The sequence below is a fragment of the Dendronephthya gigantea genome, unplaced genomic scaffold (assembly GCF_004324835.1).
Source record: "Dendronephthya gigantea isolate DGI-Jeju-01 unplaced genomic scaffold, DenGig_1.0 000058F, whole genome shotgun sequence".
NCBI classification, from domain to species: Eukaryota; Metazoa; Cnidaria; class Anthozoa; order Malacalcyonacea; family Nephtheidae; genus Dendronephthya; species Dendronephthya gigantea.
Window position 1 is genome coordinate 1,462,917 of NW_021163068.1, and position 14,944 is coordinate 1,477,860.

The following is a 14,944-nucleotide window of genomic DNA, read 5'->3' on the forward strand; positions in this document are numbered from 1 at the left end:
TATCAGGCGGAGTGTTTAATGTCTTATGTTTATGCTATTTTATACGAAAGTCACTCAAACCTTCTCTTGTACCTATATTTTCTCTCATTGACTGCGTATTCAAGTAGTTTTTGCATTTTTACAGCTATAAATGTGTCCGTGCGAACAGGGCCTTCCAAGTAAAAATGGTACCGCGAGTAGAGTATTTTACAATGACTATGGGAGCAATCTGTGATGATGGATGGATTTAGAGACGCTAGGGTTGTATGTCGTCAACTTGTTATCGATGCAATCAGATCACTTCGAGGTGGGCAGGTTCCATCAGGTTCTGGACAAATATGGTTAGATGACGTCGGTTGTACAGGAAAAGAAAAGGTTATATCAAGATGCTCACATCTCGGATGGGGAATTAATTATTGCACTCATTCGGAAGATGCTGGAGTTGAATGTAGTAAAACAGGTGAAGTTTCCAAAAAATACCTTAGCATCAATCCTTAATAAAAATAATTTTCCTTGAATATATAGGAAAACACAAAAATGGAGCACACAATATTGGAAGCCATGACTCATAATCTTTGCATCGCTTATTTTCCTATTTTTCTTATTTTCTACTCATTGCTCATCTTCAACAAAAATTTCAACGCTCTTAAATCGTTCGAAGCATTTGCATTTTTTTCCATCGATTTCAACTGCTAATGACGTTTAGTTGGTCATGAAACGCTTTATTATCTATTTTAATTTCTATCAATATATATGCGTACTCTAATGGTTTTTCCTATTTTACAGCTTCAAGTGTGTCGGTGAGATTACAAGGGCCTTCAAGTGAAAATGGTACTGGTCGAGTAGAAGTATTTTACAATGGACTATGGGGAACAATCTGTGACGATGGATGGGATTTTAGAGACGCTAACGTTGTATGTCGTCAACTTGGTTATCAAGATGCCGTCAGATCTCTTCAAGGGGGGCAGGTTCCATTAGGTTCTGGACAAATATGGTTAGCTGACGTCCGTTGTAAAGGAAAAGAAGAGAATATATCAAGATGTTCTCATTCCGAATGGGGAATCAATAATTGCGGACATTCGAAAGATGCTGGAGTTGAATGTAGTAAAACAGGTGAAGTTACGAAATATCTGTTTTCCGCTACCGATTTATTGCCAATCACCAACTGAAACTTCGATGTTTTTTAATAATATATACGTCAAATGTTTTTCCATGCCAAATACCTCGCCCATGCTAAGTTTATGCTACAGTCAATTTACTGGCACTCGGTACGAGAAAAATATTATCGTTTATTTATCGTAACTAAACTGCCATATCCGACAAATTATTATATACTTTATATATTTCACGTTCTTTCAGGTAAACATGTTTCAGTTAGGTTACAAGGACCAAATAGTGCAAAAGGTACTGGTCGTGTTGAAGTATTCTACAATGGTCAATGGGGAACGATCTGTAATAATGAATGGGATATGAGAGATACTACAGTTGTATGTCGTCAACTGGGTTATAAATATGCCATCAGACATTTTCATTGGAGGCAGGCTCTTCCTGGTTCTGAGCGTATATGGTTGGACGACGTTGCTTGCAATGGAAGAGAGCGAAATATAACAAGTTGCTCTCACAATGGATGGGGAAACCATAGTTGCGTGCATTCGCAAGACGTTGGAATTGAATGCACTAACACAGGTAGAGCATGCGTGTGCTGATAATTTCACTTTTTGTAATAATTTCGTTATTATAGGTGTTTTAGCAAAACGTCTTTAATATCGGTCTAAAATCTCTTGACTGTTTTACAATTCTACGGCTGTACTGTTTGATTTCACATTTCATGACATCATGCGAGTTTGACCCGAAAAGTATGATAATATGACTGCTTTCCCCACGTTGGGCATTTTAAATCGTTGGAGGCATTTGCATTTTTTTCCATCGGCTTGAACTGCCAATGACGTTTAGTTGGTCATGAAACGTTTTTATACCTATTTTAATTTCTATCATTATACCTGCGTACTCGAATGGTTTTTCCCTTTTTAAAGCTTCAAATGTGTCGGTGAGATTACAAGGGCCTTCAAGTGAAAATGGTACTGGTCGAGTAGAAGTATTTTACAATGGACTATGGGGAACAATCTGTGATGATGGATGGGATTTTAGAGACGCTAAGGTTGTATGTCGTCAACTTGGTTATCCAGACGCCGTCAGATCTCTTCAAGGGGGGCAGGTTCCATCAGGTTCTGGACAAATATGGTTAGCTGACGTCAGATGTACAGGAAAAGAAGAGAATATATCAAGATGTTCTCGTTCCGAATGGGGAATCAATAATTGCGATCATTCGAAAGATGCTGGAGTAGAATGTAGTAAAACAGGTGAAGTTACGAAATATCTGTTTTCCGCTATCGATTTATTGCCAATCACCAACTGAAACTTCGATGTTTTTAGTAATAATATATACTTCAAATGTTTTTCCGTTCCAAATACCCCGTCCAGGCTAATTTTATGCTATACAGTCAATTTACTAGCACTCGGTACCAGAAAAATATTATCGCTTATTTATCGTAAAAGCTGCTATATCCGCCAAATATACCTTTATATATTTTACGTCCTTTCAGGTAACCCTGTTTCAGTTAGGTTACAAGGACCAAATAGTGCAAAAGGTACTGGTCGTGTTGAAGTGTTTTACAATGGTCAATGGGGAACGATCTGTGGTAATGAATGGGACATGAGAGATACTACAGTTGTATGTCGTCAACTGGGTTATCAATATGCCGTCAGACATTTTCATTCGAGGCAGGCTCTTCCTGGTTCTGAGCGTATATGGTTGGACGACGTTGCTTGCAATGGAAAAGAGCGAAATATAACAAGTTGCTCTCACAATGGATGGGGAAACCATAGTTGCGTGCATTCGCAAGACGTTGCAGTAGAATGCACTAACACAGGTATAGCATGTGTGTGCTGATAATTTCACTTTTTGTAATAATTTCGTTATTATAGGTGTTTTAGTAAAACGTCTTTAATATCGGTCTAAAATCTCTTGCCTGTTTTACAATTTTACGACTATACATTTTGATTTCACATTTCATGACATCAAGCGAGTTTGACCCTATAAGTATGATGATATGACTGCTTTCACATGATCAAATGAAATATTTCTGCGGAACGAGATACCGTAAAACAACTTGAACAGATATCGTAATCATAAGAATCCGGTGTATAGTGTAAATGCATGGGGTCAAGGAAATCACAACAATCAAGTAAACACAATTATTTGTAGCTGCTGATTTGAATTTGAAGTGACTGTTTCTCAGAGACGACATCCCGTATAGCTGACAATGTTCTTGTTAAATATTGACCTGGCTCGTATATAAAAAGTACGGATACGACAAACAGATTTTGTCGTTTATGCCTTGGTTCACATAATTTGAAAAGAGTTTTTGCTCCCGGTAACATCGTTTAGGATTTTCTATGCAACAGCTTATAATTATAGAATACATTGCGAGTGGATAAGATATGCAGTGACATAGCCAGCCTGACGATTTTTCCCGCTTTGCTAATATTTTGGTGTTTATTGACTGTGAAAACAATGAATTTCTACAAAGAAATGATAATTATAATAACACGAAATTTACACAGCGGAAAAAATCGTCAGGCTGGCTACGCCACTGAAGATATAATATCTTATACTGTAATATTGTATGCATGTCTATTTTGATACAGTTTTCCCCACTTTGGACATTTCAAATCGTTGGAAGCATTTGCATTTTTTTCCATCGGCTTGAACTGCCATGCAATGACGTTTAGTTGGTCATGAAATGTTTTTATACCTATTTTAATTTCTATCATTATATCTGCGTACTCGAATGGTTTTTCCCTTTTTACAGCTTCAAATGTGTCGGTGAGATTACAAGGGCCTTCAAGTAAAAATGGTACTGGTCGAGTAGAAGTGTTTTACAATGGACTATGGGGAACAATCTGTGACGATGGATGGGATTTTAGAGATGCTAAAGTTGTATGTCGTCAACTTGGTTATCCAGATGCCGTCAGATTTCTTCAAGGGGGGCAGGTTCCATCAGGTTCTGGACATATATGGTTAGCTGACGTCAAATGTACAGGAAAAGAACAGAATATATCGAGTTGTTCTCATCCCGAATGGGGAATGAATAATTGCGATCATTCGAAAGATGCTGGAGTAGAATGTGGTAAAACAGGTGAAGTTAGGAAATATGTCTGTTTCAAGCTATAGATTTATTACAACAGCTAAGTTTATGCTACAGTCGACTTAATTGCACTCGCGGTACGAGAAAAAAATTGTGCTAGTATACCCATTTTTATCTGCGTTTACTCGGCTACAATACAATATACATAATCGTTTTACGCTGTTGTATAAATTTATAACTATTATATATTTTGCCTCATACACCCATGTAGATATCCTTGAATGCTATAATTTACTTTGTTTTCAAAATAGTGTGCCGGAGAAAGTTTCTATATAATGTTTACTTATCGTAAAAACTGCTATATCCGACAAATATACCTTTATAGATTTTACTTTCTTTCAGGTAACCCTGCTTCAGTTAGGTTACAAGGACCAAAGAGCGCAAAAGGTACTGGTCGTGTTGAAGTATTCTACAATGGTCAATGGGGAACGATCTGTAATAATGAATGGGATATGAGAGATACTACAGTTGTATGTCGTCAACTGGGTTATCAATATGCCGTCAGACATTTTCATTGGAGGCAGGCTCTTCCTGGTTCTGAGCGTATATGGTTGGATGACGTTGCTTGCAATGGAAGAGAGCGAAATATAACAAGTTGTTCTCACAATGGATGGGGAAACCATAGTTGCGTGCATTCGCAAGACGTTGGAATAGAATGCACTAACACAGGTATAGCATGCGTGTGCTGATAATTTCACTTCGTTATTACAGGTGTTTTAGCAAAACGTCTTAAATATCGGTCTAAAATCTCTTGATTGTTTTACAATTTTACGACTGTACTGTTTGATTTCACATTTCATGACATTAAACCAGTTTGACCCCAAAAGTATGATAATATCATTGCTTTCACATGATCTAATGAAAAAATTCTGCAGACAGAGATACCGTAAAGCAACTTAAACAAATAACGTGATCATAAGAATACGGTGTGGTTAAAATACATGTAGTCAAGGAAATCGCAACAATCAATGGAGAGTACAAAGAGAGTTTTTTGTTCATGCCTTGGTTCACAGTATTTGAAAACAGTTATTGCTTCCGGTATATAACTTCAGATTTTCTATAGAACACATTGCGAGTGAGTAAATTATATTTTATACTGTAATATTGTATGACTGTTTTGATACAGTTTTCCCCACTTTGTCTTTTTAAAGGTCCTTGTGCTAGCGACATAGTCGGCACACGCGAAGCATTTGGCATTTTCAAATGGCCTGAAACACCAATCGGAAAAAGTGCAACACTTCCTTGTCCTTACAACGACAAGTCCACCGCTAGTCGTGAATGTTTGTATTCAAACCGAACCATAAGTGGAAGCATCTGGAGTGGGATTGTGGCAAGTAGTTGCAAATTTCAAAACAAACGAAGCAAAGATCTTTTTCAATTGTCACAGGTAGTTAAACGTCTGCAAAACAACGTGGATTTACGAGCGATTAGTAATATTAATGCTGTAAATATGAAAAGAATCTAAACTCCATGATATTTTTCTTCCGATATTTAGTCTAAGATATGATATGCCAGTCGAAGTTTAATTCTCCATAGTAATTTTCTTTTTTGGATAAATTCGTTGTAAAATATTTCTTGTAACTTTTCTTACAGGCAAAAGGATGCCAAATTATAACGACGTATATACTCTTTATCTTTCCCCTAAGTGCCTGTCTTGTGCTCATTCATTATTCATTTCAAATGACTGCGCGCAATTAGATTAGAAACATCGACTCCTGAGTCATTGAATGCTGGAATTTATGTTTAGAAAGATATTAATACCAGAAACGTGGTTACTGCCACCGAGGAACTGAAGGAATTGTCTGTTGTTGATCCCGAGAAGATTCGAACTTCTCAAGCTGGAGAAATTAACAATATCGCAAAAACATTACAGAAAATTGTCGCAGTCAAACAGAAATCTAACGAGGTTTGTTACTTCATATTTCTTTACCAACCGGCAATTTGATAAAAAGTAAAACGAAACAAACTTCAAATAACAACTTGAACATGTTGAATATCTGGCGCAGATGGCACGCGTGCCGGAAAGGGCTCAAATCGCCACCGCAGACTAGAGGAACCTGCTTATGCCAACCGTCACGAGTGACGTTTAGCTCAGCTGATAGCTCCAGTGTGCGACGGGCTATCTTTAAATAAGTTGGGATGAGAGGATAGGAATTAGAAAGTTATATATTCGAAGTTTAGTAGTCATAATTGTTCCCTTTTCGTATAAGTTTAATCCTTAAGGTCTGTTCGCACGACCCAATTTTGTTGGATCAAATCACTTCTGACGTATGCATGGGATGTACTGTATTATCAATAAAGCAATACTGAATTGGCTTCAGTGAATTTGCTGATCATATTCATTGCAAGTCAACAGGCCATTTGACACCCATCAAAGTGAATTGGATCAAACAAAGTGGACCGTGTGAACAGACCTATGGAGTAACTATAAGATTTTCGTCTTGGGATATGCTCTTTTTAATACGCATATGTCGAATTGTATTGGATTTTGCATATATCTTATAGATTTCTGAAGATTTCCTTACGACGGTAGACAATGTCCTAAGTAATAAAGGTGAAGATATTATCCAAAGTGAACGGCAACACAATTCCTCTTCCAGGTAGATATATCAATATTTTGCAGGAATATTTCTTGTCTTATTTACCTTGAAGAATCTTCCGAAGCGTGAATCCGTGAATTTGTCCATCACCTCATATAGTTATATTCAAATTTCAAACTTTTCGTTGCTGAAGGTCGTCAATTCCAAGACTTCAGATGCACTTCAAACTTTTTCCTTGCATTTTTCTCACTTTTTGCAGTGTCTTTTTGGTGAATTTGGTCTTCTCTGCACTAATTTGGCGTCAAAAATTAGATTCACATGCACTAAAATTTACAGACGCCATTTTGAAAGAATGACCGCAAAAAGAAACGAATCCGTTTGGAGATGTTTATAGCCAATGTGTGGAAACAGATTTAAACACATTTTTTCTTTATTTTTTTGTAAAAATGTGGCAAGCAGGGACAATGTTCCTTTACTGAAAGTTGAATTGTGCAACTGCAGATAGATAACATCATGGGTGAATTCTTCGACTAAAAGATGACATTAATTTATTTTATCGCGCGAAATTCTTGCCCTTTCGGTTTTGAAGAGAAATAAAATGGCACATTTCTAATTTTCTATGTTAATTTTTTCTGGGATTGCAGGATCGTCCGAGCTTTGAATGAATTTGCTCATAATTTAGTCCTTCATCCGAACGGCACGTTTGAAAAAGTCAAAAAGAATTACGCTCTTAATCTCCAAGCTATACAACAACAAAACTTTAGCGGGATAACGTTTTCTGGGACTGGGATTAATTGGAAACGTGAAGTAAAGTCTTTTGGAGAAAACAGCATTTCAGTCGAATCCAACGCCAGTCTTCCAAGTTATTTATCAACCTCGCTAATTATTCCACGAACGATATTCGACGAAATAGCTGTCGCAAACTGTTCAGGAAACTGCACATTCATTTTTATCTTTTATAAAGAAACAAACTTCTTCACTACGGATGGAAACACCTTGAACCGTTTGAATAGTTTCGTAATTTCTGTGGATATTAAGGACGTATCAGTTGTAAATTTAAAGGTACCTGTGAAAATCGCTTTTCAGAGCATTTCTCCCGGGGACATGAACAGTACTTTGTGTTCTTACTGGGAATTCAGTCTTCAGGATTGGTCACAAGAAGGTTGTTGGTTTGAAAGAGCCCTTAAAGATGGCAGAGTACTTTGTAACTGTAACCATTTTACCAACTTTGCGATGCTGATGGTAAGTCGTCACAATGTGCAAGATATGAAAAAAGGAGCGATTGCTCCAAAAAAAACGTATTAGAGTTTAGAGCGTTTAGAATTTTTTCGATCCCTGCATTTGCGAAATGAATAGAAAAATTTTTTGGAACGAGACAGGAAGATAATAAAACCTTCAATATGAAGTAAGTAATAAAATTAGTTTTTAAAGAGATATAACGTAACCAATAATCGGTAATCAGTTGTGAGTGCATGAAGTGAGTGAGAAAAGGCATTGAATTATTTCTTTATCAGAGTTCCTGTAAATATTGAACTGAATATTTTGATTTTTCTACATTTTAGGACATCAGCCCACCTGCAGAGGCTACGACGCATGACAGAATACTTAGTGTAATCAGTACTATTGGTTGCGCGCTTTCATTGCTTGGTCTCATCTTGACAATTATTACGATTACAATATTGAGGTAATGTAAACTATTACTTGCCATTAAGAATTGTCGCTTCACACAATCTTTCCTTTTGATCATTACAAGGTATGGGCATTAATGTCTTCTTTGAAGTAGGTTTAAAAATTATGATAAAGTTCTATTTCACATTAATTTTGTCATATTGTGACTAACTGTCCGCCATCTTGGATTACTTTCTAGCCTCATTAACTACAGTTTTGATTACGTCACAAGCTGGCTTAGAATTACTTCTAGCGAATAGAATAAGTATGCAGACTTGGTCTATGGGATCTTTTTCAAGTTTACTTTCAAGCCTAGTTGAGGTAGATTTATGCCAAAAATTGTCGCTTTCTCATCACATATCTATTGTATTTTGCACAGATAAACCAATGGCAGTCTTTTAAAAGAATGCCATTGGTACGTTTGGCTAAAATACAATAGACACGTGACGAGAAAGGAACCATTTTTTGCATAAACCTGGGGATAAGCCAAAGTTTAAAAATACTCTCATAGATCTTGCGAATGACTGAACCTGCATCTTATGCATTTAATATGCACTTTCATTGACAATTAAACTATTTACATCGAAATATTTCAGCTCAGTTGTTCAATAAATAGATAATTTGGTTTTCCATTTTGAACTTATCCACCGTTTAAGCTAAACACCTTTCGAACAACCGGCCCCTGTACAATAACATGGTTAATGAGTTGTATAACTTGTATTTTACTTTTATTTAGTATATTCCAAACTATGTATAAAAATGTTGATGACGTGATCCCACATGTGACGTATAATGCATATCCGTGATAATCCAAGATGGCGGACAGTTAGCTAATTTTAGTGAAATATTTCATAAATAAAGCACGATACGAAAATCTGATATGGAACTTCATCATAATTCTAAAAGCTAATTCAAATAAGACACTGAATAAAGACAACTAATACTCTTTAAATTAATAAAACTTTCACTTCCCCTGTTTAGAGAACTCCGAACGAAAATTCCAAGCCAGATTTTGTTAAACTTCTGCATCGCGTTGGCATTAATGCTGATTGTTTTCCTGGTTTCTGCCGAGTTGCCAAAAACATTGCCGGTGTTCGGCTGTCGAGCAGCGGCAGTCGCCTTGCATTACTTCTTGTTAGCAGCGTTTTTGTGGATGGCTGTGGAAGGGTTTAATATGTATCTGGCTTTTGTTAAAGTATTTTCTTATTCGTCTCAATTCAAGTTCATGCTGAAGTGCTGTTTATTTGCCTGGGGTACGTCTTAGTAAATATATTATAACGAGGAAATGGAAGAGCTTGTATTAAACAGTTACGTAGTGGTTTCCGTGTTTGGATGGCTTGATCAAAGAGTAGTGTCGCAGCTCCTTGCAAGAATGATTTTCATAGGCTGAACATTACAATACAGTTTCTGTTTCAACCAATAGCATAGCTTCGTTCTTTAAAAAGCATAGAAAATTATTATCCAATTGGACGAAAGCCTTCGAGTGCTGCGACATGTCCCTGATCAAAACACGCAGGAATGTTGCGAGAGTTGTAAGAAAAGCGCGCGAAACAACAGCCGAAGGCGAGTGATATTGCGAGCTTTTCCTAACTCAGGCAACATTGCCAAGTGTTTGGATCAGGCCGTCCAAACGCGGGAAATCATTAAGTGATTGTTTTATAAAATAGCAACATCAAGGTAGTGTTCTATTTTTGATTTCAATAAGGAAATCAATTTCTGTGTTTGTATGGCCTGATCCAAACATGGACTTCGACAAGTCAGAACACACGTTATATACATGTTATTTGAAAGATATAAATAACATGATGTGACTTTGTAAATAACTTACAAAACGTTTCAAAATTTTAATAAAACGTTGTCTCAATGAACATAAAAAGTTTAGTTTACAGCAATTATTTTGCAATAATGCAAAGACTGAGTAAAGTCTTCTGTAAGACGATTTGCCTATGATATTTTTTGCATTTTAAACTGTTATATAATATGTATTATTTGTCTTAAATATTCCTAATAATGCCTAGTACATTTTAGGAACTCCTGGTATAATAGTAGCAATTACAATGGTGGTTGCCATGGATGAATATGGCGACAATAATTAGTAAGTAGAATTGAGTATTCTCATTAATATATGTTGTCATAATCATATTAAGTTTTCTCTTCGTTACGGTCTGTTAACAGGAATAAATATTATATGAATGCTAGCCGATAATTCATCGATCTTCCGCGGCCACTGACAATATTCAGTATAACGGAGCTTCTTCATCCAATTCAAACTTATCAATCATAGGAAGAACATAATGGAAAGGTTATATGGGAATTGTTTATTCTTTTAGTTGTCGACTACAAGGCTTGCCATTCATTGTGGCATTTCTCGCTCCAGCTGTTGTGATCTTCACTGGTAATATCGTTGCCTTTTGCTTTATCATTCGGTCATTGCTCACTTCCGGTACGAGAGTTACATCTAGTTGCAAACGATCGGGTTTTCAGCAAGCCAAACAAGGAATTGCGATTATGTTTCTCCTTGGCTTGACCTGGGTTTTTGGCATCCTTGCGATTGATGATGCTAAAGTCGTATTTCAGTATTTATTTGCCATTTTCAACTCACTTCAAGGACTGTTTGTGTTTATTTTCTTTGTTATTTTACCCACTGGTACAAGACAACAACTTCGAAAGTTTGCTGGGAAAAAGACACAAGTCCAACGTCGCGATCCTCGACGGAAGCAGCTGAAAGAGGAGAGTTCTCTCATGCCTCCTACACGTAACACTGTTGCAAACGTGTAACCATTTTCTTGTAAAACGTCATAAAAAACGTTAACCTCGTACCTAGGCCCTTATCGTATGGGGAGGAAAAAGCCATGAAGATGGCAGCCCACGCGACGAGCTTTTTGCAGTATTCAGATACGAGTATTTGGATTCACCGAATTCCGCAAAAAATAGGAGTCACTTGGGCAAATGTGGGCAGCCTTTTTAGGCCCTTCTACTCCCTCACTACGAGAAGGTCCTGGGTACGCGGTTGAAAAAACGTAAGAAAGAAATTTACCTGTTGTAAGTTTTGATATCCTGTATATTCAGTGGAGCAGCCACTATAATCGGGTTGTAGTCATGCTATGAAAATTTTAGTTATTATCATTATTCATTCCTTTAAAAATTCATTGTTTTCAGAGTCAATGAACACCACCATAATAGAAAAGCAGGACAAAATTGTCAGGCGCCACCATTCTAAAACTATCAATATTTCTTCGCCAAAAAAGATTTTATTCGATAAATCTAGTTTAAATTACCCACTTTTTTGGTTTCGCGATAGGTGCTTACTTCGGGTATATTAAAAGCAGCAATTGGCTAAAAATCTAATATTAAACAAGACGCCTGCTCTGGCGTTAACTCCGGCGTGCCGCACGTCCAAGTCTTGAATATAAAGCTTGTGAATATAAACACTGCAGTTTATACTCATTGATTTAGAAGCCTTGCGAACCTAAATGTTGTTTGATATTCAGACAACACACTGTGTTTTAAAAATATAGAAGTGTTGAGAACCGGCTAAATCTTGTTCGACATTCAGAAGCACGTCGTACTTTAAAAAGAATAGACTGAAGTTCAGCGATATTATTAAAATCAACCAGAATTTACATGTATTAAATTTACATGCATTCCTCTTGGAGGAATTGCCGTATCATGCGAGTGAAATCAAATCTCGAATCGGAAAATTCGCCAAAGATTTGGAGTGGTGCACCACAACTCTTGGGAGACAAAACTTTGACAAAGATAAATACCGCCACATACGCTCTTCAATCGCCAAGCGTCGCATCCAGTCAAGTCCTGGGTATACAAAATTTGCATTTGTGGTAAATCACTCATCACCTTGATATCGATAAATTAAGTAAATACAGGCGCCCTTTTTTTTCTTCATTGGAACTCATATGAATCAGCCATCTTGTTGTGTTCGCGACAATTACTACTGCATGGAAACCAGGCTTATCTAGTATACAAGCTGCTTTCACTTACATAATCGAGTTAATATTTTCTGCTTCTACAAAACTTTCTATTTACAACCAGACCACATATTCCTGTTATTCCTAGCAAGTAAGCCGGTCACAATAAGGTTACAAGGATCAAAAAGTGAAAAAGGTACAGGTCGTGTTGAAGTACTCTACGATAGACAATGCGGAACAATCTGGGAAAAGGGATGGGATATGAGGGACGCTAGGGTTGTATGTCGTCAACTTGGTTATCCAGATGCTGTCAGATTTCTTCAGATTTGGAAGATTCCGTCTGGCTCTGGACGTGTATGGTTAGAAGACGTCGATTGTATTGGAAACGAAGAAAATATAGCAAGATGTATTCATCCAGGCTCTGGGAGACATGGTTGCGATCATTCAAAAGATGTTGGGGTAGAATGTAGCACAGGCAAAAATATTGGTAGAAATTTATATTTATATCCATGTTTCGGTGTTCTCCTGATCCTGGTGTATATTTAGTCGTAGTCATTTCCACCAACGAAAAACGATCCGGGTGAAAATTGGTTTTCATTCCCGTTTTCAAATTGGTCATTGTTGACTGCACACACATTTCTTTCGTAAATAAACTGATTTCAAAACAATCATAAGCTTTTGAACTTCGCTTCAAACTGCGGACTTCTATTCCTTAAAGGATTGAGATTAAGATATTGTTTAACGTTGTATTAGCGGCTCGTATTTCACTGTTGGAAAAAGAAAATTCGGTAAAAATAACATGACGTTGATTGTTGTTTTTAAATTTTTGCAGGTAGTCTTGCTTCACTAAGATTGCAAGGACCATTAAGCGCCGTTGGTACTGGTCGTGTTGAAAAATTCCACAGTAGACAATGGGGAACAATCTGTGATCTTGAATGGGATTTCAGAGATGCCAGAGTTGTGTGTCGTCAACTTGGCTATGTCGACGCCGTTGGTGCATTTCAAGGGCACCAGACTCCTCATGGTTCTGGACCAACATGGTTAAATGAGGTGGACTGCATTGGGTCAGAACAGAACATAACAAGTTCTCCTCACAGCGGGTGGGGATTTCATGGTTGCTTACAACATGAAGACGCTGGAGTTGAATGCAGTACAACAGAAAGTAAGGTATGTACTTCACTTGACACAACTGTACAGCTGTACTTCATACAGAATTTACTATTGTTGGAAACAGCTCGTTGTTTTTAACTATTGGTAGCCTTGAACCACTAACCATGCTCAAACATCTGACTCTTGTTCGTACTTGTAGACAAACCTGTTTTGCTGAGGTTCCGAGGCCCACTGAGTGCAAGAGGTACTGGCCGTATTGAAGTATTCTACAATGGAACCTGGGGTGCAATCTGTGATAATGGATGGGATTTCAGGCATGCAAGGGTTGTATGTCGTCAACTTGGCTATCCAGATGCTGTTAGGGCTCTTAAAAGAAGCGAAGTTCCTTCTGGTTCCGGGAAGATATGGTTAATCAACGTCTTTTGTACAGGGGAAGAGCGGAATATAACAAGCTGTACTCATCGAGGCTGGTGGGTTCATCCTTGTTCACATTTGGAAAATGCTGGAGTTGAATGCCGCACATCCGGTATAAAATAATAGTAAATTTCGTACGGAAAAGATATGGTTGATGTACATTTTGCATGATTCGATCTACGTAAAACTAGCATGAACTTTATTAAATCTTTTCACATTCTTTCACGTTTTTTTAGATGAGCCTGTATCACTAAGATTACGAGGACTACCGAGTGCAAATGGCACCGGTCGGGTTGAAGTACTCTACAATGGAACCTGGGGAGCAATCTGTGATAATAAATGGGATTTTAGAGATGCAAGGGTAGTATCTCGTCAACTTGGTTATCCTGATGCCGTCAGGTCCCTTCAAAGGGTGCCACCTGGATCTGGAGGTATTTGGTTGGATGATATCGATTGTGATGGAGAAGAACTGAATAAAATAACAAGATCTATTCATCGCGGATGGCGAATCCACAAATGTGATCATATAAAAGACGCTGGAGTGGAATGTAATACAACAGACAAAGCTATTCCAAATATAATCAAAGGCTAATGCTAATTCATTTTAATTATTCACTCATTCATTCTAATTATCTATTCATTAATTCTAATCAACCGGGGGGGGGTTATTATCTTTCGTTGGATTATTGATTTAAAAAATCCATTTAAAAATAAGCTATATTATAGCTCTAACTTTTTAAACAAATTTCGTCACGTATGCTATATAGGCACTTTTCGAACTCTCTATTGAGAGCTCTTTCGAAAATCGCACTAAAAAGCAAAAGTAAACGAGGTCTAAGAAGTCGTTGAACATTACAACAAGATTGCAGATTGCCTACTTTAGCATAAATATGTACTTACACATAACATATAATTGTATGTAGTAATTTATATTATAACATTTTCAATATTACGAGGTATTCGCGAACGCTGACTCAATGTCTGGCTTGCTCACCAAAACTCGCGCGCGCAAAAGTATTAATTATCTACGTCAACAAAGGACCGCTCACTTGTCGAAATTTTTCGAGAGGTTCACATTTCGCGAAGTTAGTTCGTTGCA

At 37.2% G+C, this 14,944-nt stretch overlaps 1 protein-coding gene across 1 annotated transcript; it reads left to right on the forward strand.

The window, feature by feature from the left end:
• Window positions 1-216: 216 nt before the first annotated feature.
• LOC114529949 (deleted in malignant brain tumors 1 protein-like) lies at window positions 217-14,437 on the forward strand. Its single transcript, XM_028551516.1, has 19 exons — window positions 217-439; window positions 766-1,092; window positions 1,339-1,665; window positions 2,013-2,339; window positions 2,583-2,909; window positions 3,852-4,178; window positions 4,530-4,856; window positions 5,339-5,574; window positions 5,935-6,093; window positions 6,693-6,787; window positions 7,372-7,969; window positions 8,290-8,411; window positions 9,377-9,648; window positions 10,424-10,490; window positions 10,726-11,150; window positions 12,470-12,808; window positions 13,154-13,483; window positions 13,631-13,957; window positions 14,082-14,437. The coding sequence occupies exons 1-19, from the start codon at window positions 217-219 to the stop codon at window positions 14,435-14,437; spliced, it is 5,511 nt and encodes a 1,836-aa protein (XP_028407317.1).
• Window positions 14,438-14,944: the final 507 nt, after the last annotated feature.

What these genes read in the sequence shown, in the direction of transcription:
- LOC114529949 (XM_028551516.1), top strand. Translation starts at nt 217, where the DNA reads ATGGATGGATTTAGAGACGCTAGGGTTGTATGTCGTCAACTTGTTATC. An exon ending in AGTAGAATGTGGTAAAACAG is followed by an intron (nt 4,179 to 4,529) that starts GTGAAGTTAGGA and finishes ACTTTCTTTCAG; the next exon opens with GTAACCCTGCTTCAGTTAGG. An exon ending in TAGCACAGGCAAAAATATTG is followed by an intron (nt 12,809 to 13,153) that starts GTAGAAATTTAT and finishes AAATTTTTGCAG; the next exon opens with GTAGTCTTGCTTCACTAAGA.